This window comes from Suncus etruscus, chromosome 7 (assembly GCF_024139225.1).
Source record: "Suncus etruscus isolate mSunEtr1 chromosome 7, mSunEtr1.pri.cur, whole genome shotgun sequence".
Lineage (NCBI taxonomy): Eukaryota > Metazoa > Chordata > Mammalia > Eulipotyphla > Soricidae > Suncus > Suncus etruscus.
In genome coordinates this window covers 118284088-118312060 of record NC_064854.1, presented here as the reverse complement: position 1 = coordinate 118312060, position 27973 = coordinate 118284088, and the positions used below count along the sequence as shown (strand labels likewise).

The 27973-nt window shown below is 49.7% G+C and overlaps 1 protein-coding gene across 2 annotated transcripts in view; it reads left to right on the top strand.

Annotated features, from left to right (window-relative positions):
• Positions 1 to 27647, top strand: part of ZDHHC3 (zinc finger DHHC-type palmitoyltransferase 3) — a 58753-nt gene extending 31106 nt beyond the window's left edge. Inside the window, exons 3-7 of one of the 2 annotated variants that reach the window (XM_049777401.1) lie at positions 4865 to 4989; positions 12665 to 12761; positions 13476 to 13557; positions 15465 to 15595; positions 27283 to 27647. In XM_049777401.1, the coding sequence (XP_049633358.1) occupies positions 4865 to 4989; positions 12665 to 12761; positions 13476 to 13557; positions 15465 to 15595; positions 27283 to 27540 (693 nt within the window). In that variant the 3' untranslated portion in view covers positions 27541 to 27647. Of the gene's footprint in view, positions 1 to 4864; positions 4990 to 12664; positions 12762 to 13475; positions 13558 to 15464; positions 15596 to 18164; positions 19758 to 27282 lie in introns of those variants that run through there. The other variant, XM_049777402.1, reaches the window with a different exon arrangement.
• Positions 27648 to 27973: the final 326 nt, after the last annotated feature.

Below are 27973 nucleotides of genomic sequence, written 5' to 3'. Positions count from 1 at the left end.
CAGCCCACGTGTTTGTACTTTGTCCTTTCAGGGTGGATGATTATGTTTGTCTCACAAACCTGTGTTTGGTTGATGACAGCCCACACTGCTTTGTTGCTGCAATGTGGTTATGGGCATATGATGGCATCTGATGCTTCTGCTGCTGCTGCTTACAAGAATAATTCAGGGCTGGAGCAATAGTATAGTGGATAGGGCACTTTCCTTGCAAATGACTGACTTGGATTTGATTCCTTCACCCCAGATGGTTCCCCTGAGCACTGCCTGGTGTTGCCTGACCCTCACCCCCCAAAGTAAAAAAGGGGCTATTCAGAGCTTATGCACAGGAGACCAGGGGTGTCCTGCCTCAGATTCCCAGCTCATTAGCTCAGCCGTCTCTCATAGTGGGCTGCAGTCCCAGGTGCGATGTGATCTCGCATTAGCTTCTCTGATTGTGGTGTCTCTTGCTCAGGGTGGGGGTCTCCCATGCAGTGCTCTGGGTCCCACTCACAGCCAAAGTCAGCGGCCCTGACGGTATCTTGTGGCTCCCCATTGAGGACTAAGCCTGTGGTGCCATGTGAGCCTAACTCAAGAGGCCACTGAACAAAACTGGGGTGTATTTGGGGACAGGATCCCTCCTATCACTGTGACCTGCCCATTTGCAGGCCCAGTTCTTGATTGGAAACTACCACCAGTGTGACCTCTATAGTCCCTTCTCTGGAGTTCTCTTTTCCTTTTTCCCTTAGTTTTTGAGACACTCAGTGATGCTTAGAGGTTATTCCTGGTTCTGCACTCATGAATCACTCCTAGTAGTGCTGTGGGTAACATATAGGATGCCAAAGATTAAACCCAGTTGGCAATGCAAGGCAAGCGCCCTCTCCACTGTACTACCTAGGCCCCACCCTCTCTTGAGTTCTGCTTGTTTTCACTTCTCCTGCTACCTCTTTGCTGGAAACTACTGGATCTTTTCCTGTCTCTGTATAAGGTAGACCCAGTCATAAGAGTCTAGTATGGTCTAGTATCATCAATCCTGCCAAGAATCTTTATAAAATGCAGGTATCTGGGGCCGGAGTGACAGGACTCCTGAGTAGGGTGATTGCCTTGCAAGCAGCCAACCTGGGTTCAATCAAAACATCCTATATGATCCCCTGAGCCTGCCAGAAATAATTTCTGAGCTCAAAGTCAGGAGTCACCCTTAAGTGACGCCATATCTCCCAAACCACGCTCCAAAAGAAAGCAGGTGTTTGGGGGCTGGAGCGATAATATAGTGTGTAGGGCACTTGCTTTGCACATAGCGGATCCAGGTTCCAACCCCAGCATCACATATAGTCCATGAAGTCCCACCAGTGATCCCTGAACTGTTCCATATGTGTCCCAAAACAAAAGTTAAAATGTAGTTATCTGAAACAAACACAGAAAGGCCTATGGAGTGGGAGTGGAATCTAGAGTGATCCATCCCCAGGAAAAATGGGAGAGGCCGGAAAGGCACCATGCCTGCAGTAGTGGCATGCCTCCAACCTGCTTCCACAACTTGTTTGGAGCTGTGGCCTCCAGAACTGAGAAAATATATTTCTGCTTTGGAAAAAACAGTCCTAGTGATGCTCAGGAGACCATGTACTTCTCCAGGATCAAACCAGAGTTGATTATATGCCAGGCATGTGCCTTGCCCAACCTCTCCAGGCCCACCCATCATGATAACTTAATTCCTGTATTTTGAATTTGTATTCCTGTATTCAGGTCACTATGTTCCACTCCTCTTCAACCTCATATTTCATTTTTGTTTGTTTGGGGCCCACACCCACTGGTGCTCAAGGCTTACTCCTGTATCTTTACTCAGGAATTAATACTCCTGGTGGGCTTGGGGAACTTAATAGGGTCCTAGGGATCAGATTTAGATTAGCATCATGCAACACAAGCACCTTACAGACTGTACTATCTCTCCAGCCCCTCACAGTCCTTTTTTGGGAGGGAGGGTTGAGGCCACAACCAGCAGCACTTGGGTTACTCATGACTCTACGCCCAGAAATCTCTCTTGGCAAGCTCGGGGGACCATATGGGATGCTGGGGATCAAACCCAGGTTGGCTGCATGCAAGGCAAATGCCCTACCTGATGTGTTATCACTCTGGTCCCTCGTATTTCATTCTTTCCTAGGCTACGAACAGTGGCTTCTTCCTCGAGCCCTGCCCTTCCTGGATGGCTCTAGGCTGCCTGTGAAGTTTAGGCTCCAACCAATCATCAGACCTGATATTTTTTTTTGTTTTTTTTGTTTTTTTTTTTGTGGTTTTTGGGTCACACCCAGCAGTGCTCATGGGTGATTCCTGGCTCCAGGCTCAGAAATTGCTCCTGGCAGGCACGGGGGACCATATGGGATGCCGGGATTTGAACCGATGACCTCCTGCATGAAAGGCAAATGCCTTACCTCCATGCTATCTCTCCGGCCCCCAGACCTGATATTTTGCACTGCTCTGACAGGCCCAACCCCATCTGCTTCTCCCCAGCTCTCCCTACTATAATGGGCATGCTCACTTTCCCTCCTCCTCTTACTAGACCATTTTCTCCCCCTTTCTGCCTAGTTACCCTGTCCCACTCCTCAGGTCAGCCTTTTAGCTATGCTGCTTGAATTTCCTTGATGCCCTGTCAGTTCACTGCTGCTCCGCTCTGTCCCCTCAACATAATCATCTTCTAGAATTGTGGGCATCCACAAGACCAGGCGCGTGCTGCAGGCAGGACCTCATAGAAGTCTCTAAAGACAATAGTAAACACAGAATTCCAGCAAGCATCAAGTAGGATAGAGAGGACGGGTTACAAAGACCTACACTCCAGTCTGGACTTGGCCTGGCTTCCGTCTGCTGGCTCAGCCCTCATGCCTTTGGTCCACCACAACAGAACTCATGGACAATTACAACAATGCTGCAGCATTCTGAGCATTGTGAAAGGAGGGCGAGCTCATCCCGGGGAAGATGTGGTTAGAGAACAAGTCAAATGAATGCCTGGGGACAATGACTCACAGCTCACTAAGAACTAAATCCAATTATTTGTAGCCACAGCTCTGAGAAAGTTACTTCATAAAATTCCATTCCAGGGCCAGAGAGATAATATAGCAAGTTGGACATGTTACCTTGCATGTGGCTACCTATTTTTGCTCCCCACCCAGCATTTCATATGCCCCTCTCCCCCAAACATTACCAGGACTAATTCCTGAGTACACAGCCAGGAGTAACCTCTAACTATCTCAGGTGTGACCCCCACATCACCCCCAAAAAAAAACCTCATTCTGGTATAAACAGTCCATGAAAATTTAGAGCTGCAATTTTTTTGTTGTTGTTGTTTTTGTTTTTTGGGTCACACCCGGCAGTGTGTGTGACTCTGGCTCTATGTTCAGAAATCGCTCCTGGCAGGCTTGGGGGACCATATGGGATGCCGGGATTCGAACCACCATCCTAGTGCATGCAAGGCAGACACCCTACCTCCATGCTATCTCTCCAGCCCCTGGAGCTGCAAATTTTGATCTGAGAAAACTAGACTTAGAGATATTTGTACCCATCAATTAAATCTTGCAAAGATTAAAATAGTGGAAATCTTTTTTGTTTTTGTTTTTCAGCCACCCTATGCTCTATGCTATGCTCTCAAAAATCATTTCTGGCTTGGGGGACCATATGGGATCTGGGGATCAAACCACGCAGTCCATCCTAGGCTAGCTCAAGCAAGGCAGATGTCTTACGTCCTGCACCACCGTTCCGGCCCCAATAGTGGAAATCTTAAGGGGCTACATACTCAGTGGTGTGCATCAGAATGTCCATTGTGATGTCACAACCATGAATTATGACCCCATAGTGCTGATCATCATAATGTCAACTGTGACGTCACAATCATGTTATGATCTCTAGTAGTAGCGTATCATAACGTCAACTGTGATGTCACAACCACAAATTATGACCTCATAGTGATGCGAATCATAAAGCCCATTGTACTCAGGGACAGGTGTACTGTTCACCTTGTGCTAGGAGGAGGGATGCTTCCAGTGCTGGGTAGCATGCCATGTCATACCCAGGCTTTCTGCATGCAAAGCACATGTATAATTCCTTTGAGCCATCTCCACTTTCCTGTGAACAGGAAATTTAACATAGGCCTCAGAGATTTGATGCACCAGATCCTCACTGTGCTATTTATATAGGGAAAAGGGTGGATTCAGGAAAACCAGGTTAGCGAAATGAAGGGGGCAACATCCTCAGAGGTAGTGTAACTGCTTGTCATAGAAAACTCACCAAGGAATTCATGTCGCCTCATGGCTTCTCCTGAGAAAGATGCTTTATTGGTGAATATTTGCCATTGTCTATAGGTCTGACTGCAGTGTTCATGTGGTAGTGGAGTGAAAATGTCCTGTGAGTGTGAGTGGTTGTTGCTTCAAAATAACTATCTCTGGGGGCTGGGCGGTGGCGCTAAAGGTAAGGTGTGCCTGCCTTGCCTGCCCTAGCCTTGGGCGGACCGCGGTTCGATCCCCCAGTGTCCCATATGGTCCCCCAAGCCAGGAGCAACTTCTGAGCGCATAGCCAGGAGTAACCCCTGAGTGTTACCGGGTGTGGCCCAAAAACAAACAAAAAAAAAATAACTATCTCTGGGGCCGGAGAGATAGCATATCTCTAGGGCGTTTGCCTTGCATGCAGCCAGCCCAGGACAGGCGTTGGTTTGAATCCCGGCATCCCATGTGGTCCTCTGTGCCTGCCAGAAGGGATTTCTGAGCACAGAGCCAGGAGTAACCCCTGAGCATCGCCAGGTGTGGCCCAAAAACAAAAACAAAAACAAACAAAAAAAGCCACCTTAGAAATTAGAACTGAGGGACCCCCCCCCCCCCCAGACCAACCCTGACACCTTTCTTCTCTCTTCCAGGGAGCAGTGCCCAAAGGAAATGCCACGAAAGAATTCATCGAGAGCTTACAGCTGAAGCCTGGGCAGGTGGTGTACAAGTGTCCCAAATGCTGCAGCATCAAGCCCGACCGAGCGCACCACTGCAGGTACCTGTGCGCCCAGCATACGGGCAGAGTCGATCCCCCCCCCCCAACGCACGCACACACACACACACACACACACACACACACACACACACACAGAACTGACACCTACTAACCCCCATGGATACCATCAGGAACAAAAACTAATGAATGCCCTCTGCCCTGATCCACTGCCACGCTGAACATTCCTCTTAGTCTTCCTGGGCTCACTCAGTTGGCACGAGCATGTGGCTTGAGCTCAGGACCCCGTGCCAACACTTGGCACTGCTGCCCCTCACATGGACCCTGTGTGACCTCACATGCTTGGCCTTTATCAACAAGTCCTTAACTGCAGCAAGAGTCCTGCTCTTGGGTCAGAGCGATAGCACAGTGAGTAGGGCGTTTGCTTGTAGTTGGCCAACCCAGATTCAATCTCCAGCTTCCCATATGGTCCCCTGAGCCTGCCGGGAGCATTGCCTTGCGTTCAGCCAACTCAGGATGAATCCCAGTTCGATTCCCAGCATCCCATATGGTCCCCCGAGCCTGCCAAGTGCGATTTCTGAGTGTAAAGCCAGGAGTAACGCCTGAGCACTGCAGGGTATGACCCAAAAATCAAAATAAGTAAATAAATAAATAGAACTTCCAGAGATTATTTCAGTTAGAAACTCACTGTAATAAGGCATTTCCCCTTATTTGGTGACTTCCCTTTTGGGATTCAGACTTTGTGTTGCTGTTTTAAGTCTTCTGCACCAGACTCTACTAAGTACATCTAAGTACTAACTACATCTCATCATTTAAGTCCCGTAAACGCACTAAGTGACAAGACCTAGACCTGTCTCTTATCCCTTTCTCAGAACAGTGTGTCTGGGATTGGAGGAATGAGGTGTTGTTCCTGAGGCCTGTGTCCCCCTTCAGAAGACAGTCAATCTCTACATGAGCATTCTGTGCCTTAGGCATCCCAACCTCAGTCATCCTGTCTGCTTCCTTGGCTCTCACAGCCTGGGTACAGGGTGAAGGCTCAGAGGGGCTAAGTGAGAGTAATAGCTGCTGTAGAAACAGTCCTGGGCCCAGAGGTTCCAGCTCGCTACTGAGACTTTCCTCAGGCACTCTAGTTTGGGAGTTCAATCCATCTACCAGGATGTAATTGTATATAGGTTTTTCTTTTTTGTTGTTGATTTTTTTGTTTTATTTTGTTTTGTTTTGGGACCACAGCCAGCAGCACTCGGGGTTTACTCCTGGCAGGCTTGGAGGACCATATACATTGCGAGGGATTGAACCCGTGTCAGTCTCAGGTCAGCTGCATGCAAGGCAAAATCCTACCACTGTGCTATTGCTCTGACCTTGAAGTTTTTCTTTCTTTCTTTCTTTTTTTTTTTTTTTTTTTTTTGGTTTTTGGGCCACACCCAGCGGTGCTCAGGGGTTACTCCTGGCTGTCTGCTCAGAAATAGCTCCTGGCAGGCACGGGGGACCATATGGGACACCGGGATTCGAACCAACCACCTTTGGTCCTGTATCGGCTGCTTGCAAGGCAAACACCGCTGTGCTATCTCTCCGGGCCCAGTCAATTGTTCTTAATAACCATAAATGGCATCTACTATAGAAATTATTATTATTATTATTATTATTATTTTTTGTTTGTTTGTTTTTGTTTTTGGGTCACACCCGGCGGTGCTCAGGGGTTACTCCTGGCTGTCTGCTCAGAAATAGCTCCTGGCAGGCACGGGGGACCATATGGGACACCGGGATTCGAACCAACCACCTTTGGTCCTGGATTGGCTGCTTGCAAGGCAAATGCCGCATCTCGCTGCTGTGCTATCTCTCCGGGCCCTTGAAGTTTTTCTATTAGAGTGATCTGGAGCCCTCCGAGGTGCTCTTAATAGTATATGCTGATGAGGTTAGGCACTGCTGTCACCTGGGAGTTTTTCTCTTCTTGTGCCTGAGACAGAGGCACTGTCTGGCCTTTTCCTGCCCGGTCTCTGGCCTTATAGGCCATCATCGTACTTCTGGCACTGCCAGATGAAAAGGCACCATGTGCCTGAGTGGCTTCTGAGGGCAGCCCATCGTAGTGGTAGAGGCCTTGCAGTTGGAATGTCCCCAGCACATCCCCAGCACGTAGCAGATCTTGGGCCAGCACATCCCAGCTTCCACTTTCTCTTCTGAGAACTCAGAACACGGGATAGTTCCCTGCTCGTCAGTGAGGCTTAGAGGGAGGAGCTGGGAGGCCCCAAGCACATGGGAGCTATTCAAGGTGCAGTGTGTGTTGGATCTCATAGACCAGACCAGAAATAGGCAATTGCTAAGTCGGTTGCAAAGAACCCTGGGGAGATCACTGGTTCTTCCTTCCTTTCTCCCCGAGCCTCAGCTGCCTGGCATTTTCCTCGCCTCTTCCCCCACGATCTGAAGGAGGGACTCTGGAGTGCTAGTAAACAAATGAGCTGGAACAAAACAAGAGCTGCTGACTCAGATGCACTGGAGGGAGGATTCCTAGGTGGAGCCTGTTCCTGTTTCAAGAACTGTGCACAGGACAGGAGCTAGAGTGATGGCACAGCCAATAGGGTGTTTGCCTTGCACGTAGCTAATTCGGGACATACCGGGTTCGATTCCTGGCATCCCAAGCCTGCCAGGAGTGACCTGAGTGTAGAGACAGGAGTAACCCCTGAGCACCGCCCAGTGTGGCCCCAAAACAAAAAAAAAATAACAAAACAAAAATGTGCGTTGACACCTGCTGCTTTGCAGTAGCTCCTAGTGACCCAAACCATCTGAGTCCAGAACACTTTGTTATGGATTTTTTTTTCTGGTGGTGGCGATGTCACATCTGGCTGTCCTCAGCGCTTGCTCCTGGCTCTCTACTCCAATATCACTCCTGTCAGGCTGGGGAGACTATATGAGGTGTTAGGGATTAAACCTGGGTCAGGGCCCGGAGAGATAGCACAGCGGTGTTTGCCTTGCAAACAGCCGATCCAGGCCTTAAGGTGGTTGGTTCGAATCCCGGTGTCCCATATGGTCCCCCGTGCCTGCCAGGAGCTATTTCTGAGCAGACAGCCAGGAGTAACCCCTGAGCACTGCTGGGTGTGGCCCAAAAAAACAATAAATAAATAAATAAATAAACAAACAAACCTGGGTCAGCTGTGTGTACAAAGCAAGCATCAACCCCACTGTACTATGGTTTTGACTCCAGGGATGCACTTTCTACCAGCAAATTTTCCAGGACTTTACACTTATCTGGTGGCCATTCGAGTTAAGAATCTAGATTTCCAGTTAGAAAAAGTTGATGTCACGGGGCTGGAGTGATAATACAGCAGGTATGACCCTTGCTTGACATATGACCAGCCTGGGTTCAATCCCCAGCATCCCATATGGTGTCCTGAGTCTCACCAGAAGTGATCTCTGAGTACAAAGACAAGAGTGACTTCTGAGGGCCCGGAGAGATAACACAGCAGCGTTTGCCTTGCAAGAAGCCGATCCAGGACCAAAGATGGTTGCTTCAAATCCCGGTGTCCCATATGGTCCCCCGTGCCTGCCAGGAGCTATTTCTGAGCAGATAGCCAGGAGTAACCCCTGAGCACCGCCGGTGTGACCCAAAAACCAAAAAAAAAAAAAAAAAAAAAATGCGTGGTGACTTCTGAGCACTACTCAGTGTGGCCCAGAAAAAGGGAAAATAATATTGATGCCATCACTGGAGAAATAATTCAGCAGGGAAGGCACTTGCCAACATGGGTTCAATTTCCAATACCATAGATGATGCCCTGAGCCCCTCCATGAATGATCCCTGAGCGCAGAATCAGGAATAAAGCCTGAACACTGCTGGGTGTAGCTCAAACATACACACACACCCTAAAAAAAAGTTAATATCACGGGTCTGGGATATAGCTCAGAGGGAGAGATTTGCCTTGAATAGGTGTGGTCCTAGGTTTGTGCAGCGGCTGTTATTGAACCCTTGGCATGTGTCCAGGACTCACTGCACCACTGTGTAATGCTGTGATGCCAGAGAGAGGCTCAAGCAGGGTCTGTTGGCATGTTAGGGAAAGAGCAAGCTTAGAAGAATCTCCATAATGAAATGGACTTTGAACAGTGGCAGGCATGGAGAAAGTCCTAGGAGCTGACTGGCTGCTTGTATGGGCACTCTTCAGGGTTGTTGTGGGCAGTGGACACCACATTTTTAACTTATTCTTCCCAGTGGATGTATCTGAGGCAAAGCAGCCAGGCATGATGTGGGCAGTGGCTCCTGGGCCTGGTGCCTGCTTGTCAGTGCCAGCCCCAGAGCTATTCATACTGCACCAGACAGTGAGTCTAGCACATGCTCTAAGGGACTCCCGGCCCCTGGTGGGCCCTAGATTCAAGCACTTAATATTCAAGTCCACACCCCAGGCCAAGTATCTTTGGGGTACATTGCTGGGTGTGACTATTATAAATACACACATAGGTGTATATGTTGTTTTTTTTAACTATCAGTATACAACTAGACCAAGTTGTAAGAGCCTGACTTTGTTTTGTCTCTGTCCATAGCAGTCTGTGCCTTCCTTTCTTACTTGGGCCTCCTGTTTCCAAGGAAATGCTTCTTTTTTGGAGGGGAAGGAATCCCCAGTTATCCTCAAGGCTTACTCCTGACTGCACTCGGGCATCACTCCTGACTGGGCTCATAGGGACCATTTGTGGTAAGAGGGATCGAATCCAGATGAGCCACATGCAAGGCAAATGCCCTGCCCACTATTGCTGTTGCTCGAGGATCCCTCCAAGGACCCATGAGAGGTGTTTCCCCTACTCCCTGGAAACGGGCTCTATGCCTCTTTTCACACATGCCATCTAGAAGGATTTCCTGCACATGGCTAACTCTGACTCAGACATTGGCTGGAAACGCTACACGTTAGGTCTTGCTCAAGCCATGCTTGGAAAGGGTCTTCCCATCTTGGAGTATGGGGTTCTCCTGCACCTCTGAGTCAACTGCTACCTTGCGTTGGGCCCTCATTCATCATGCTCTGTGCTTCCTGCTTGAGATTGTGGGAACAGCTCCATACTCAGGAGGAGCTCATGTTTATTTTTTCTGCCCTGTGAGTTGGGGTAAGGCTATCGAGTGCCAGTGGATGCGCCTGAGTGAGAGGTTCTGAATTCTAGTCCCAGCACCACCTGCACCTCCCACAGACTGGGTATAGCCCCCACACACAGCAGTTGGAGCTGGAAGGCAGGTTGGGGTGGGCAAACTTTTTTTTTTTTTTTTTTTTTTTTTTTTTTTGGTTTTTGGGCCACACCCGTTTGACGCTCAGGGGTTACTCCTGGCTATGTGCTCAGAAATCGCCCCTGGCTTGGGGGGACCATATGGGACGCCGGGGGATCGAACCGCGGTCCTTCCTTGGCTAGCGCTTGCAAGGCAGACACCTTACCTCCAGCGCCACCTACCCGGCCCCTGGGGTGGGCAAACTTGATGTAATGTTAGGAAACTCTGGAAAGAAAAGATGGCATAACCTAAGGGATCTTGGAAATCTAATTGCATTATTCCCAACCTTGTTTGTATAGTATGCCAAACTTCTAAAAAATTATGTCCCTAAGCTAAATATTAGGGATTCTATGTTAGTGTATTGGGGGAAAAAAAAAACCATTTTGATGAGCCTATTCTTTCATCCCCCCCCCCCTATTTTTTTTTTGGTTTTGTTTTGTTTTGGGGGACCACACCCAGCAGTGCTCAGGGGTTACTCCTGGTTCTGCACTCAGAAATCGCTCTTGGCAGGCTCGGGGGACCAGATGGGATACCAGGGATCAAACCTGTGTGGGTCGTGTTCAAGGCAAGTGCACTAACCACTGTGCTATCACTCCAGCCCCTTGTTCATCCTTTTGAATTTGAATTGGGGAAAGCAATTGCTCTCAAGGTCCCAGTTAGCTTTATACATTCATTTTTTTGTTTTTAGCTTTATATATTCTTGATTTATGTGAGCTGTTTAGTATTATTCAGAAAGGGGTGGAGAGAGCATTTGCTATTAAACTTGAGAAGCCAGAGAGATCAGAGAGGGATAAAGGCACTTGCATGCAACCAACCTTGCCTGGTTTGATCCCTGGCACCACGTATGGGCCCTCAAGTTCTGCCAGGAGTGACCCTTGAGCATTACTAGTGTGAACCCTCCCCACAAAAAAACCTCCACAAAATAATTTAGAATGGTCTCTGTCCAAATATGACTCACTAGGGCCCGGAGAGATAGCACAGCGGCGTTTGCCTTGCAAGCAGCCGATCCAGGACCAAAGGTGGTTGGTTCGAATCCCGGTGTCCCATATGGTCCCCCGTGCCTGCCAGGAGCTATTTCTGAGCAGATAGCCAGGAGTAACCCCTGAGCATCGCCAGGTGTGGCCCAAAAACCAAAAAAAAAAAATATGACTCACTAATAATTTATGAATTAGTGTTGATCACCTAATCAACTGTTATACTCAAATGATTTTCTCCTTTTTTTTTTTTTTTTTTTTTAGCTAAATGTGTTATCTTAGAGCTAAAAGGTTGGGGGTAGGGTGCTTCCTGCTTCTCTGAGACACCCCACAGTGACCCTGCTGTGAACTCTTCTAGAAGTCTCTGCTAACGGAAAAGCCATTCCTTCCCTAATAGCAAAGGGCAGAATTCTGGTCTTTGTCAGGAAATTTCTCCTGACTCCATAATTTTGATCTTTGGGACAAACTAGGAGCTGTTTTGTTTGTTTTTCATCTCTTAAGTTTCTGGATGTTTTTTGTTTGTTTGTTTTGGTTTTTGGGCCACACCCTGTGATGCTCAGAGGTTACTCCTGGCTATGCACTCAGAAATCGCTCCTGGCTTGGGGACCATATGGGACGCCGGGGGATGAACTGCAGTTTGTCCTGGGTCAGCTTTGTGCAAGGCAAATGCCCTACCGCTTGGGCCACTGCTTCGGCCTCATCTTTCAAGTTTCTGAAACACCTTCATTGTGTCCTCTCTGTAAGGAAAAGCTTACTCAACTCAGTGTTCCCTCCGACTCCTCAACCATCAGCTTTGCCCTACCTTCAGTGAAATGAGACAGGCCTTTGGGGATCTGAGAGAACTCAGCAGGCTGAGCACATGCTTTGCAAGCAGGAGGCCCAGGTCCAATCTTTGGCACTACCAAGAAGATACCCCGAGAACCTTGTGGCATGGATTAAAAAAAAAAAAAAAAAAGACAGGCAGGGGCCAGATCAATAGCACAGCGAGTAGGGTATTTGCCTTGCACACGGCCAACCCAGGTTCCATCCCCAGCATCCTACATGGTCCCCAAGCCTGCCAGGAGTGATTGATTGATGTGTTGGGGCCACACCCAGCAGTGCTCAGAGTTTACTCCTGGCTCTGCGCTTAGAAATCACTCCTGGCAGGCTCAGGGTACCATGTGGGATGTTGGGAATCGAACCTATGTCCATCCTGGGTCAGTCACATACGAGGCATACTGCTGTGCTATCGCTCATGGCGCTTTTGCTTTGTACACGCAGCCAACCCAAGTTCAGTGCCCAGTATCCCATAATTTCCCCCAAGCCTGCCAGAAGTAACCCCTGAACACTACTGGGTGTGGCCCAAAACAAAACCACTGTAAGACAAACAGTTTGGGAGTGAGTGGGCCAGGATCCTGCCCCCACCTGTCTATGTGCAGAGCTACTGAGTGGGCTCAAGGAGGTGTTCTGAGAAGTGGGGCTGCCACTATGGAGGACCCCTGAGTTCCAATGCTCTGCCTGTGTTCTCTTTCAGTGTCTGTAAGCGCTGCATCCGGAAGATGGACCACCACTGTCCCTGGGTCAACAACTGTGTTGGGGAGAACAACCAGAAATATTTTGTCCTGTTTACAGTAAGTTTTTCTTTGTGGCGCAGCCCTGCTTTTGGGGAGCCTTTGATCTTCTCTGCAAGATCACCCCTCTCAGTTCAAGTGCCAGTTTCTGAACTCTTTTCCAGAACAGCACTAGTGGGGCCAGAATGATAGTACAGTGAGTAGGCATTAATCTTGCATGGGGCCAGAATGATAGTACAGCGAGTAGGCATTAATCTTGCATGTGTTGACCTGGGTTCGATCCCTATATGGCTCCCTGAGCTTGCCAGAAGTGATTCCTGAGTCCAGAGCCAGCCAGAAGTACCCCTTGAGCACAGCTGAGTATGACCAAGAAAAAGAAATAAGCTTTAGAGACTGGAGTGAGAGTACAGCAGGTAGGGCATCTGCCTGACACACAGCTAATCTACGGGGCTGGTCTCCTGTCCTTAGTGTCTCCATTCTAAGTAGGTGAAGAAGTCAGTGATGGCAAAGCCTCCCCCAGCTGCAGTTAGGTCAAGAGATTTTTAATATGAGACCGAAGGAGCTTCAGACAGATCCCAAGCAGCCCAGGTCACTGCACTGGCCAGGCCCTTGTGCCTGCTGTACCTCTGGCTGCTCACCACAAATGCAGGAAGCCTGATGTGCCTCTGGCCCCTTTCCTGCTTGGCCCCAATCTGACTCAATGTGTGTGGGAGGCTCTCAGCAGTTATCGCCGGAGGCCGTCACAGTGTCCTCTGCATTGCTTTTCCCCTACAGATGTACATAGCTCTCATCTCCCTGCACGCCCTCATCATGGTGGGATTCCACTTCCTGCACTGCTTTGAAGAAGACTGGACAAGTGAGTGAACCCTAGTTCCCTCCTTCCTGGGTTGTGGCTGCATTGGGGCGGACACTGTGTCTGCAGACTTTGTCCAGGGTCCAACCTCTTTGTAGTAGATGGTCACCCAATGGGATGATCAAGGATGGAAGAACAGAGGCCCAAAACTTTCCTTGAAATAAGGTGTAACCCTTAAAGCCAGTCCTGCAGGTAAAGGAGTGATACAGGCTAACTGTAGACTGAGTGTTCCTTGGGAGAATGAATCCAGGTGGGCTGCCGGGCAGAGTGCCTATATTTTTGTTTCTGTGGCCTGGGACAGACCTGGGTTTGATTCCTGGCATACCATATGGTCTCCTCGAGCCTGCCAGGAGTGATGTTTTTGTTTTGTTTTGGTTTGGTTTGGATTTTGGGTCACACCCGGCAGCACTCAGGGGTTCCTCCTGGCTCTACGTTCAGAAATTGCTCCTGGCAGGCTCGGGACCATATGGGATGCTGGGATTCGAACCACTGCCCTTCTGCATGCAAGGCCAACGCCTTACCTCCATGCTATCTTTCCGGCCCCAGGAGCGATTTTTGAGAGCATAGAGCTGGGAGTAAGCCCTGAGCACCACCAGGTGTGGCTCAAAAACAAAACCAAAAAAGCTCCCAACACAGACAAGAGCTCTCAAATGAGAAATCTGAACCACAGACCCCGGGTCTGTCAGCGATCGTGAGCCTGTGATTCCTGGGTGCTGACCTGGGGACCTCCCTCCCCTTGTCCTCTGCAGTTCCCTGGTGGTGGTTCTGAAGAATCCCAGGAGGTGTCTGGTCTCCTCAGTTCTGTTCAGAGGGTCCCAGTCAGACCGTGTAGGCTCTGCAGTGAAGGGAGGAGAGTCCTGTAGCCGGCAGGGTCCATCCGCAGCTGCTGCCCTCCGTGAGATGGACTCATGAGTCCTGGACAGCCGGCGTGCCTTTCTGGGCCAGGTGCCGCCTCCCTCTGACCAACAATCTCAGATACTCCCAAGCTCATAGTTCACCAGGGATTCTTTTATCCCTGCTCAGGGCCAAGCAACAAGCCCCACAGTCACCTGTAATGCATCTGCCCTGCATTCGGCCAACCCGGGACAGACCCAGTTCGAATCCGACAATCCATATGGTCTCCCGAGCTTGCCAGGAGCGATTTCTGAGCACAGAGCCAGGAGTCACCCCTGAGCATCGCTGGGTGTGGCCCCAAAACCAGTCATTAAACTGCTTAAAAAAAAAAAAAACCTAAAACAAAAATCCAAAGTTGAGAGGCTGGGACTTCCAGTGAATGCCCCCACCCACTCATCCCCACCCCGATTTGTGCTCTGAGTCATGTCTGGGGCCTCCCAGGTGGCTGGCAATATGAGGACACCAGCGCCATCTACTGGTTAAGGGAGCACAGTGACTCAGGGCTTTCTTTTCTCAGGGTTTTGTTTTACCTCGAATGCTTTTATTTATTTGGATTTTGTTGGTTTATTTGGGGGGCACACCTGTCAAAGCTCAAGGCTCATTCCTGTTGGTCCAGTGCTGGGGATTAAACCCAAGGATCCCAGGGCCAGATTGATAGCACCGAAGGTAGGTATTTTGCCTTGTAGGCAGCCAACTCAAGTTCAATCCCTGACATTCCTTATGGTCCCTCGAGCCTGCCAGGAGCGATTTCTGAGCACAGAGCCAGAAGTAGCTCCTGAGCACTGCCGTGTGTGGCCCCAAAACAACAACAACAACAAAAATCAACAATCTGGGACCCCAAGTACAATGCATGCGCAGCATCCCAAGGAAAGGGCACTGAGCGATAGGAAGGAGCCAACTGGGGTGCAGCCAGGGTTGGAACCGGAAAGTCCCTCCGAGGCCTGGCAATAGCCTTTGAGGACCCTCAAGAGTCTGGGATGGCAGCTCTGAGCCCCAACATGCACCTTCTCTTGCAGAGTGCAGCTCCTTCTCTCCCCCCACCACTGTCATCCTCCTCATCCTGCTATGCTTTGAGGGACTGCTTTTCCTCATCTTCACGTCGGTGATGTTTGGAACCCAGGTGCACTCCATCTGCACAGACGAGACGGTAAGCAGGGCTGCTGGTGGCCGGGCTGTGGTTGCTGGAAGGTGGAGAACACGCCTGTGGGGGGGAGGGTCACTGTCCTTCATTTGCCCCAACCCTGGATCTTCCTCATCCAATCCTCATAAGTGCCCAGCAGCCTTATAAAGGACTTCCGTAGCCCCAGGTCCCTCCACGTTCCCCCTGGGAGCTGCTTCCCAGGCCCTAAGCTCTCTCCTGGACTCAGTGGTGGCAGGTCAGCACCCCAGAGGGGAGTTCAGGGCTGGAGCCATAGTACAACAGGTAGGTTGCTCGCCTTGCATGCGGCCAACCCGGGCTCTTTCCCTGGCATACTGTATGGCTCCCTGAGCCCACCAGGAATGACTTCTGAGCCCAGAGCTAGGAGTAATTCCTGAGCACCACCAGGTGTGGCCAGAAAAAAGGAGGAAGGAGGGAAGAAAAGGAAGAAACCGGAGGGAATTCAGCACTTGATTCCAGGGTAGGTGGACCACGTGACCTGTTGGCAGGAGCTCTTAACACACACACACACACACACACACACACACACACACACACACACACACACACACACACACGTGCAGCCTCGTATCCCCTCTTAACACACACACACAGCCTCGTATCCCCTCTTCTAAGACCTATACAAGGTTGTCCCATGGCTGTCATGGGTTGTGTCTTGGAGTCCAAAGAGGAGACCCAGGAAGAGAGGGGTCAGCATTAGCTGCACTGTAGAAGGGGGCTAGCAGTAGCTGCATTGTACCAGTCCTGGGAGCCTTACATGCAATTCACAAGAGACGTACAACAGCAGCCTCTCCTGCAGGGGAACTCTGTCCCCAGGTGTGCAAGACATGGGGAGGTGTTTGCAGGCGCTGGCGTCTTGCGAACAGAATTGGCTCACAGCAGGGAGGCACAGTGCGGACGCTGAGCCATCACTTACTGTGAGGGGCCCAGACATTTGAGCAGGCCAGTGGCTGATGGCGAGGTTCTAGAGTTGCTGGGATTTTTGTGAGACAGTCAGTGGTTTGGTGTGGTGTGGGTGCAGGCAAGTCCTGAGCATCAGCAGAACTAACTTTTCTACCGGAAAGCCACAGAGCTAGGGAACCTAAGGGAAGCTTGAGACTCCCTCACTCAATTCTGAAGGGAGATGGGAAGGAAGGGCCGTGTAGCTTGAGGCTTGGGTTCCCCCCATTACCCGTAGCTCTCCCAGCTCTGTAGGCCATGATGTCTTGGGCCCCATTCTTGCATTCTCCACTTCACCAGTGTGTGACAGCCAGGGCTTGGCATGACTGCCTATTCCCTCTCAGGGAGAACAAAAAATGGGAGTTATCTCTGTCCCCCATTCGAGTCTTATGTGGGGACCAGCTTGGAGATGGTCTTGGGTGAGCCAATCTTAGAGGCCCTCTCAGAAAGACTCTGCTGTAACCGAGACTGCCTGCTCTGTCCTCATGGCCCTCTAACTCCACTAATCCCCTCTCCTTTCTTTTCTGTGCTGACTCTGCCTTTTCCCGTGGCCTCTCTCAACCCTCTCAAATGGGCCCGGCCAAGCCCAACCAGCACGGCACTGGTGAGGTTGACCGTGCTAGAGCAGTTCTTTTGATTTATTCCTTAAAATAAAAATTAAAAAAAATCAGGGGCCAGAGAGATAGCACAGTGGTGTTGTCTTGCAAGAAGAAGATCCAGGACCTAAGGTGGTTGGTTTGAATCCCGGTCCCTCGTGCCTGCCAGGAGCTATTTCTGAGCAGATAGCCAGGAGTAAACCCTAAGCGCCGCCGGGTGTGGCCCAAAACCCAAAAATAAATAAATAAATCAGGGCCAGAGAGATGGTACAGTGGTTAGAGCATTTGCCTCACATGCGGCCAACCCAGAATAGATGGTGGTTTGATTCCCAGCACCACATGTAGTCCCCAGATCCTGCCAAGAGCATTTTCTGAACAGCCAGGAGTAACCCCTGATTGCTGCCAGATGTGACCCCGAAGAAACAAAAAAAAAAACAACAAAAAATCAATCTGAGAAGTGGTCTTAGTGATATTTAGAGTCCCAGATTATCAGATGAGTTCTGTAGCCAAAGCTACTCAGCAACCCATAGCAGTAGGGAGGGCAACGGCCTTGCATGCAGCTGACCCAAACTCAATCCCCAGCATCCTATCTGGTCCCCGAAGCACCGCCAGGAGTAATTCCTGGCATGCAGAATAACCCCTGAGTGTCGCCAAAAAGTGGCCCCCAAAACCAAACAAGCTGCCTGCATCGGCCCACACAGGTGCACTGGCTGCAGGACCTGGTGGACTCATCCTTAAATACCAACTCAGAGGATCCCCAGAGCAGGGTCGTGCAGGTCACCTCACCCTTGAGAGAGGCATGTGTGCGTGCACCCCTGCCCCTTGCATGATCTCTCATGGAGTAACGCTTCCTTATCCGAGAAAGAGAAGAAAAAAATGTACCCATAGGTAGCTTTCCAGCCTTTCAAAGGAAGCCTTTCCTCCACCTCAAACGAATGGAGGGACGGAGGGCTGACCCCTACCCACCCATAATCACAGCCAGTAAAGAGTGTGACTCAAAGTCTGATTGTTCTTATTTTCAGGGAATAGAACAATTGAAAAAGGAAGAGAGAAGATGGGCTAAAAAAACAAAGTGGATGAACATGAAAGCCGTTTTCGGCCACCCCTTCTCCCTAGGCTGGGCCAGCCCCTTTGCCACACCAGACCAAGGGAAGGCAGATCCCTACCAGTATGTGGTCTGAAGGACCCCACCAGCCTTGCATTCAGTCACAGACCACTCCACAGCGCTACCGCTCCATCCGTCCTCACGGACGACTCACCCGAGAGGAAAAAAAAAAAGAACTGCTCTCAGAAACTCTTTTTATGTCTCAAGTAAGATTTGGCTGAGCATTGCAGAGTTGAGCGAGAGAGAGAGAGAGAGAAAGCAGGCCCATGTTTTATTTTTGAAAGATTCTCCTTCCTGTTTGGGGGGATCAAAGCTGCTCTTCTTTCCCCCCTTTGGAAAAATCCTTTCTCTGGCCTCTGGTTTCCTCTCTGCTGTCTGTCTGGCACGACTAACTCGGAGGGGCTTGTCCCCCAGTCACACCCACACCTACTAACTGAGCACGACGTGGTGCCTGGTGGGAGCCTGCAGCCTCCCCTCTGCCCAGAGGTGGGCAGTGCTGAAAACCCTGCCGAAGACGAATGCTTCCCCGCACCCGCTTGAGATTGCAGGGGGCAGGAGCAGGGCTGGTACCTGCAGACGGGGCACTTGCCACAGCCACCTCCTGCCCCTCCATGGACAAGTTGCCGCTGAGTGACAGTGATCGCCTTGTGCTCTTGGGACGGACCGTGTAGCATGACTTTGGCAGTGGGGGGAAAGACTCGGGAGAGGGGGCCTGATCTGTCTGCACCATCAGTTCCACGCTCTGTGATTATTTAGAAGATGTGAAGGGAAGAAGCTTTTCCGGTTCAAAATGCCTTACACAATCAAAATAAAAAACAAGGGAGATAGTGTATGAGTTTGGGGTGCCCCATTTTCCTCTGTCCCGTTGTTTCGTTCTTCCCTCACATTCCCCTCCTAGTAGGCGTCTGCTGAGCTACGGTCAGCGCTGTCCCCACGCCCTGCCATCCTGCCTCTGGGCTCCCTCCTTGGGTCCAGCTGCAGAGCGGGTCCCCTCGGGATTTTTGACTCCTGTGTACACGTGCCCATCCTTCACCTAGATCTTTACTCCCCGAGACTGCGGTCCTGACCCGGTGGCATCTGTCTCAATGTGACTGGGCCACAGGCTTCTCAAGGTTACTAGCTGGCCCTTGCATTCACAGGAGCCAGCCCTCAGATGCCGGGGCCGGCTTGCTTTCCCTTCTGAGGGCACAGGCAGACATGGGGTAAGCAAGCATATCTAGATCAAACCTGAATCATGACCCTCGATGACTTCTCAGACCTTGGGGTTTTTGTTTTGTTTGGATTTTCATTTTTTAAAAACGTGATCGCCATAAACCTCTTTTAGCTTTTGCAGGGGGCGGGTGTGGGGAGGTGGTTGAAATCTAATCTTGGACAGGGAGAAAGTGTGTGTCCCCTGTGATCTTGAAGAGTGGGACATGCTGCTCTTTTCAATTCTGTCAGTGCTTCCACATGGAAACCAAATGCAATAAAACTTTTCCAAAACCTGTGTTGAAGGTGCTCTGCTCGTTCACGTCATTCTCATCCTTGATGTCCGTTCTTTCTGTGGCTTCGTCAGCTTGTGTGTTTCCTAAAGGACGTGGCTTAAGAATGTCTGCTCTCTGCAGCCTCACTCCCTCCCCACATACTAAGGGACTCCCATGCTCCTGACAGTCTGTGACATTGGCTCCTTCGATCCAGCAGCAGGGGAGACCCACCTGGCACAAGGCAAGCAAAGTCAAGGAGGAAATGTCTGGAAACTACCAGACACAGTCCCAGCCACAGCTCTGAGGAGCTCTTTATCCTCTCAATGTATGACCAAAAACCTGCGGCCTTTCTTGAGTCTGTTAACTTTGATCTGCTCTTCACACAGCAGCAAGGCTGTACTCGAGTCTAGTGGGTGTTATTTTTGTTTTTGGTTTTTGTTTTTTTCTTTTTGATGGTACATACCCTGCAGTGCTCAGAGCTTATTCCTGGCTCTGCACTCAGGAATCATTCCTGGCTGGGCTCGGAAGGCCATATAAAGTGCCAGGGATTGAACCAGGACTGATTGTGTGCAACACAAGTGCAAGTGCCTTAACTCCTTTTCTCTCTCTGCTTTTCCCCCCTTTTTTGGTTTTCGGATCACACTCAGAAATCGCTCCTGGCTGGCTTGGGGGACCATATGTGATGCCGGGAATCGAACCACCATTGGTTCTGGATTCGTTTGCAAAGCAAACGTCCTACCGCTGTGCTATCTCTTTGGCCCCTTGATGCTGCTTTTAAAATATTTATGAACTTGTCTCCTATGGGTTTTTTATTATTATTATTATTTGGTTTTTGGGTCACCAAAAGCACTCAGGGCTTGGTTACTCCTGGCTCTGCTCAGAAACCGCTCCTGGCAGGCTCAGGGGACCACGTGGGATGCCGGGATTCGAATTACTGTCCTGCATGCAAGGCAAACACCCTACCTCCATGCTATCTCTCTGGTCCCAGTTCCAAATATTTTAAATTTTGCTTGCTTTGCTCAAAAGACTGCATTTTCTAAGACCCCTTTTTTATTTTTATAATCGGTGCCTATTGGTTCTTTCCCTCAGGGAATTTGGAAGGCATGTACTAAATAGTGCTAAAGTCATATCGAATTTGTGTTAATCCTAAAACCGGAAGCTTGGGACCAGAAAAGTAGCATAGTGGATGGGATAGTTTTCATGCATATGGCTGACCAGGGTTTGATTCCAGCGCCCTATATGGGGCTCTGATGCCCTGCCACTGGAGACCCCTGAGTGCAGTCAGTAGTTACCCCTGAACCAGCTGTGGCTTCAAAACAAAAAGGAAAAGTTCATCAACTTGCAAACTCTTCTCATCCTTCCCCAGAGAAGAAGGTTCCCTCGGGGCAGCAATTGATTCTGGGAGGATAAATGGATCTCCCAGCCCCACAGGCTACAATCTGGCACCACAATCAAGATTTGAGTCTGCCAAGACTTCCTGAGCCCCTGCACCAGACAAGCCTGGAGTCCTTGCAAGAGGAAACCTCAACCCCTCCTCCCAGTTCTCAGCATTCAAGGTGTCTGTGTGGCTTTTTGCTCCAGCTCAGGAGTGCCGGTGAATTCCGGAGGCCAAGACCCGATGCATCCAGGCCTGTTCACATGGGTCCCAGAGATCCAGGTTGGAATGCATGTGCTTTGGAATGGATGTATGCTTGTTCCAGTGGGGCCCCCTGTGACCCTAACTATAATAACTCAAAAACTTTTTTTTTTTTGGTCACACCTAGTGATGCTCAGGGGTTATTTCTGGCTCTGTGCTCAGAAATCACTCCTGGAAGGCTTGATTCCCCAGCACTGCACATGTTCCTTCAAGCTCAGGGGACTATATGGGATGCTGGGGATCGAACCCAGCTCAGCCACGTGCAAGGCCCTCCCTGCTATGCCATCATCTGGCCCTCAAACTTTTTCAATTCACCTGATACATAAACCTTTCAGCTGAGGCAAATCAGCATTTATGGAACGACTCATCAAGCCTGGTGCTACACAGAAGCCCCAGCACTCGGAAGGCTGTGTTGATCTATCCCAGCCAAAGTCAAGTTTCACAGTTGTGTTGGCAGGAGGATGGGGGGTGTTTCATATGTTTTGACATAAATTAACCCATTTATTAAAGGCTAGCATTGTTTCAGATAGCCAATCTTTGGCTTTAGATTCCTTCAATCTTCTGACGACAGATTGGACTGTGGCAACTGAAGTGATATTGTGGGTCCAAGCACCACCCATGACCATTTCTCATGCAGGAACCACAGTGCAGATGCCCACAGCTCATCTCTTAGTCTTGGTCTTGCGTCTCTGTCTGTCTCTGTCACACACACACCACAGTGCAGATGCCCACAGCTCATCTCTTCATCTTGGTCTTGTGTCTCTGTCTCTGTCTCTTTCTGTCTCTCTGTCTCTCTCTCTGTCTCTCTCTCTCTTCATCTTGGTCTTGTGTCTCTGTCTCTCTCTCACACACACACACACACACTTGGTCTTGTGTCTCTGTCTCTGTTTCTGTCTCTCTCTCTCACACACACACACACACACACACACACACACTTGGTCTTGTGTCTCTGTCTCTGTTTCTGTCTCTCTCTCACACACACACACACACACACACACACACTTGGTCTTGTGTCTCTGTCTCTGTTTCTGTCTCTCTCTCTCACACACACACACACACACACACACTTGGTCTTGTGTCTCTCTGTTTCTGTCTCTCTCTCACACACACACACACACACACACACACACTTGGTCTTGTGTCTCTGTCTCTCTCTGTCTCTGTCTCTCTCTCTCTCACACACACACACACAACACACACACATACACACACACCATGACTAACTGCTTTGACCAGTGTCCCTCAGCAGGCTTCAACCGGTGGAGCTGCATTTGGGCTTTCCTGCCACCTAACCAGCAGGAGAGCATGACTTTCAGAACACCTTTAACTTTATAGCAAATTCAAGATGGAACCCAGCAGGAAATAGAAGCCTCCTTTTGCTTCCTCCTAAAGCATAGATTCAAATCTTCAAATCTTCATATGCATCAGATTTGCCTGCAATCATCTCTTTCCTGACTCAGATTCAACACCTCTGGGATATTTGTCCACTTCGTCACCAAGGAACTTGAACTGGTGATAGATGGACAGTTTGGACTTTTTTTTTTTTTTTTTTTTTTGGTTTTTGGTTTTTGGGTCACACCCAGCAGCGCTCAGGGGTTACTCCTGGCTCTACGCTCAGAACTTGCTTCTGGCAGGCTCGGGACCATATGGGATGGCAGGGTTCGAACCACTGTCCTGTATGCAAGGCAAATGCCTTACCTCCATGCTATCTCTCTAGTCTCGACAGTTTGGACTCTTACAAGCTTATTAGGAGTTAAGAAGAACCCAAGAACACTCATCTGGACTCATGCTACTGGCATTGAAAATTAAATATCCTGGAGTCTCTTTCTTCATGTCCTTCTCTACATCTTCTCTACCTTTGAGTGGCACAGGTGGAGCAGGGATATGCAGGGGGACAAACAATGTGCCAAAGCAGAAAATACCAGCACCAGTCTGGGTTCTGGAGTACCACCAGGAAGATGTGTTGGGTCTGAAAAACAGAACTAAGCACCTCCACCTTCACCTGAAGGTGACTCCTGCTGCTGGCCCCTCTTCAGGGCACTGTGTGGATGCATGTTCATGGCTATGGGAGTCCCAAGCTATATAGAGATAGCCCTTCTGTCTCTGTAGTGTTCATGGTGAAAAACTCCTCACCTGGGCTGGAGATTGTGTGGCTAGTGGGTTGGACACTTGTCTGGCATGCAGCCAGCCCGGGCTCCATTCCCCAGCACTGCACATGTTCCTTCAAGCCCACCAAGAGTTAGCCCTGAGCATCTGTGGCCCCCAAACAAAAGCCCCCTCTCCTGACAGGCTATAGATAATCTCCCAGGAAGAAATGGGAAAGCACGTGACCTCAGTTGACAAAGTTTCTTTGCTTGCCCCAAAGCAAGTTACTTCAGTTGACAGTTGGCAAGTGGGGAGCCTGGTGAGGCCAGTCCATGACACAAGTTCATGACTCAAAGGAGGCCCCTTGAGACCGGTGTCAACAAGGTCCACTTTCAAAAACAGCCTATTTTTGGGAGAGGGGGCCACACTGGTGGTGCTCAGAGGCCACTCCTGGCTCTGAACCCAGAAGTCGCTCCTGGCAGGCTCGGGGGACCATATAAGATGCCAGGAATCAAACCTGGGTCCATTCTGGGTTGGCTGAATTCAAGACAAATGCCCTACAGCTGTGCCATCGCTCCAGCCTCGGAAAGAGCCTCTTTTGATCCTGTTTATGAAAGTAATGCTCATTCATGAAATACTAAATATACCGTATTTTTCACTCTATAAGATGCTTCTGACCATAAGATGCACATAGTTTTTAGATGCTCTCTTCCCCTGCACTGAGGCTTCAGCTCCAGTGGCATTCACTCCATAGGGTGCACTTTGGGGAGGGAAAAAACTGCATTTTACAATATGAAAAATATGGTATGCCGTATATATTCAGCTCATTCATAAAAGCCTGATGCATGGGTGAAATAATCAAAGTAGACAGCAGTGAATTCCTGCTCCAAAGGTACCCTGCAGTACATGGCGGTGCCCTGTGTGATTCAGCTTTCTTCCCAGATACCACATGGATATGTTCATTTAACTACACTGACACTTTAATACTCTGGATAGTGCCCTGCTTTAGAGGGTTGACAGGCGTCATTATTAAAGAATTACGTTGTTTTCCACTTTTAATTGTTCATTGTTTAAAATGATGTTGCCATTATCTTTTTGCCCCCAAATTTGTTCGTTTTGGAGCCACATTCAGCAGAACTCAGGGCTTTCTCCTGGCTCTGCGCTCAGAAATCACTCCTAGCAGGCTCGAGAGACCACTTGGGATGCTGGAGATCAAACCTAGGTTGGCTTACCTGCTATGCTATCGCTCCAGCCCCTCTAATTATTCTTTAAACTTTTTATTATGAAATAATTTCAGACTTAGAAAAAAAAAACTAGGCCCAGGACTGAAAGTTCTTGCCTTGCATGCAGCTGACCCTGGTTCAATTCTTGACACAGCATATGGGTTCCCGGATATCTGCAGGAACAATCCCAGAACATCAAGCTAGGATTGAGCCCTGAGTCACACCCAAATGTGACCAAAAGAAAACAAAGAAAACAATAGATGGTTAAAATAGAGTTTCCAAATGCCTTTAGTCTTCCCAGTTAAACACTGAATACAACCATCTAGCAAATTCAGAGACCTAGAAGTGGAATGAGATTATGCTGTCAACTAATCTAGAACTTTCTCAGCATCCTCCAGTTGTTCCATTTTTCTACTCTAGGAAGCCACTCAGCAGTTCCTCTCACCTTTTTCATCTCTTGGTCCCTGATGGGACTTTTGTTTTATTAGTTCTGTTATGAACTAGAATCTGGGTTTTTTTTGTTTTGTTTTGTTTTGGTTTGGTTTTGGATTTTGGGTCACACCCGGCAGCACTCAGGGGTTACTCCTGGCAGGCTCGGGGGGCCATATGGGATGCCGGGATTCGAACCACCATCCTTCTGCATGCAAGGCAAACGTGCTACCTCCACGCTATCTCTCCAGCCTCGTTGATTTTTTTTTTAAGATAAAAGTCACATAACCTAAAATCAACTCTTCAAGTGTGATTCAGTTTAATTCAGCTCATTCCCCATATTGTACACCCACCGCTTTTCTCATTTAAACATCGGATGCTGACCCTTTTGAGGACAGCAGGCCAAGCGTTCTGTGAATACCCTTTGGTGTGCATTTGAGTGATTGAGGTTGGGGACAGAATATCGCTGACCTGAGATGGTTTCCTTGCTTTATTTTATCTAAGGTGTCTGATTGTTGATAGGACTTGTTATTGATGATATGAACTTTGATTTGGCTAAGATGCTGATTGCAACATTTTCCTCCTAAAGTATATTTTACTTAATGTGAGATACTTACGAGCACATTGGGCAGGATATTTCCTTTGCATGCAGCAAACCCAGCTTTGATCCTTAGTATCCCATATGGTCCCCAAGTACTGTCAGGAATACAGAGCCAGGAGTAAATTCTGAGCATTGAAAGGTGTGTTCCCCCTCAAAAAGATTTTTTTTTTTTTTTTGGTTTTTGGATCACACCCCGGCAGCGCCCAGGGGATACTCCTGGCTCTATGCTCAGAAATCACTCCTGGCAGGTCCAGGGGACCATATGGGATGCTGGAATTTGAACCACCATCTTCTGCATGCAAGGCAAACACCTTACCTCCATATTTTGAGATATATTTTGAAATTATATTCATTGGGGATATTTAGGCCCACACCAAGGGGCTACATCCAACTCCATGCCCAGGAGTTGTCCCCAACAGTGATCTAGAAATTCTGTGCAGTTCTGAGGATCAAAAGGGGCTCAGCCACATTCAAGGCAAGTACCTTAATCCTGTACTATCTCTCTGGCCCCAGGATCATATTTTTTAACCTACAGTTTTTGCAAAAGCCCTGAAACGTGTGTGTAGGGGAAAAGGATGCTAGGCAGAAAGATGATAAGACCCTAGTCTGTGCTTTTGCCTCCAATTTCCTTTCTAGATACTGGAAAGGATTCTACTGATCATGTCAGGACTTTGTGTAGAAAACAAAGAACAAAGCTAGATGTGGGTATACAGAGATAGCTCCACTATGGACACTTGGGGGCATGTGTGGCCACTTAGCCTGATAAGCCCACAGAAGTCCCCTCAGCTCCTGGAAACACTGGAGAAGGCAGAGGCCCTGTGGGGGACAGAGCAGATCTGGAGGGTGTGATGGGCCCACCTGGGCCTTTTTCTCCCGAGGGCTCCTCCCCCGACCCAGCACCTCCTCTCCGAGGCCTGGCAGTGGCATCACAGGTGAGTGGGCACCTTGCAAGAAGCTATGTCTGTTGCATGAATGGTGCACTCTGCCTCCCACTGTGCCTTCCCAGACCCCAGCTCCCAGCTGCATGGATGCACTCGCTCCTTCACCTCACGTGGTGTGTGTAGCCCACACTGTCCTTTAATACCTGCCATCTTTCCTGCCACCTTCACTGTGCCCATGTGGAGCCTGAGGGAGGCCTCATCACATCCTTTGGGGTCACACCTGGCAGCGCTCAGAGATTGATCCTAGTGGCATATGGGGACCATCTTCACACCCAGGCTTCCTGCATACAGAGCCTGACTGACTCAATCCCCTAAGCTCTTCCGGGTCTCAGGGTTCAGCTCTTTATAGGATTTCCAGATGGTGACTTGGCTCATGTCCCAGAGGCCTTGATGTTTCTCTTAACCCAGGGCCACTCTGCTGCTCAGCAGTTGGCCTTATTGAGCAAACCTAGGCAAGCCCTAGCACCTCCAGGGTGCAGTCAGAGGGCTGGGTTGAGGGAGGGGACACAAGTGTCTCTGAGGGCTCTGCTGGCTTTCACTTCTGCACATCTTTCCCCATCCCTCACACCCCTTCAGTCTCTGGGTCTCCAGCCTAGGGCCTCTGCTTCGCCTGATATGCCTCAGCTGCCGAGCTGACTCTCCCCTTATCCCCCACAGACCATCGAACGCCTTCAGCGGAAGAATCAGCCCCGGGAGCGCACGAACAGCTGGGAGAAGGTCAAAGAGGCCTTTGGAGAGGACTTTTCTCTCAACTGGTGCAACCCTTTCTCTGGACCCTGTGAGCCGAGGCCTATCAAGGAACAGGACTGGGTGCGACAGGCAACCTCACTGTCAGAGACGGAGAACACGGAAGCCACCGAGGAGCTGTCAGAGGACACCAAGGAGGACTCTGTGGAGGTGTCCTCTGACAACTGACACTGGAAGGGGGGGAGACGTGGAGATGCCACTGTCAACCAGGACACGAGCAGGTGGGCAGGATGATTCCCTTACCTGCAGCTCCCCTGAGCCACTCCTGTCCCTTCACCTTCCTCACACACACACACACACACACACTGGGCTGAGCAGGACTGGGGTGTCAGGGACAAGCAAATGGGAGATTTGTCTACTTCCAGCAGGGCCCCTTCTCTGCTGCGTGGCCTCAGCCAGGAGCAGGGCCTCTCAGACAGGCACACACAAGAACTGGCCTTGGGCCTTTCTCGGGATGTCTGTCTGCTCTCTGGAAGGTGGGGACACATGGCCCTGACAGCTTGGTATAAGGTAAAGGCCTGCCAGTTTCAGGCACCTGGGGAGAAACATGGACATCCTCAGAGGGTCAGCATCTGCTGTGCCCAGAGGAAGCCCCTACGTA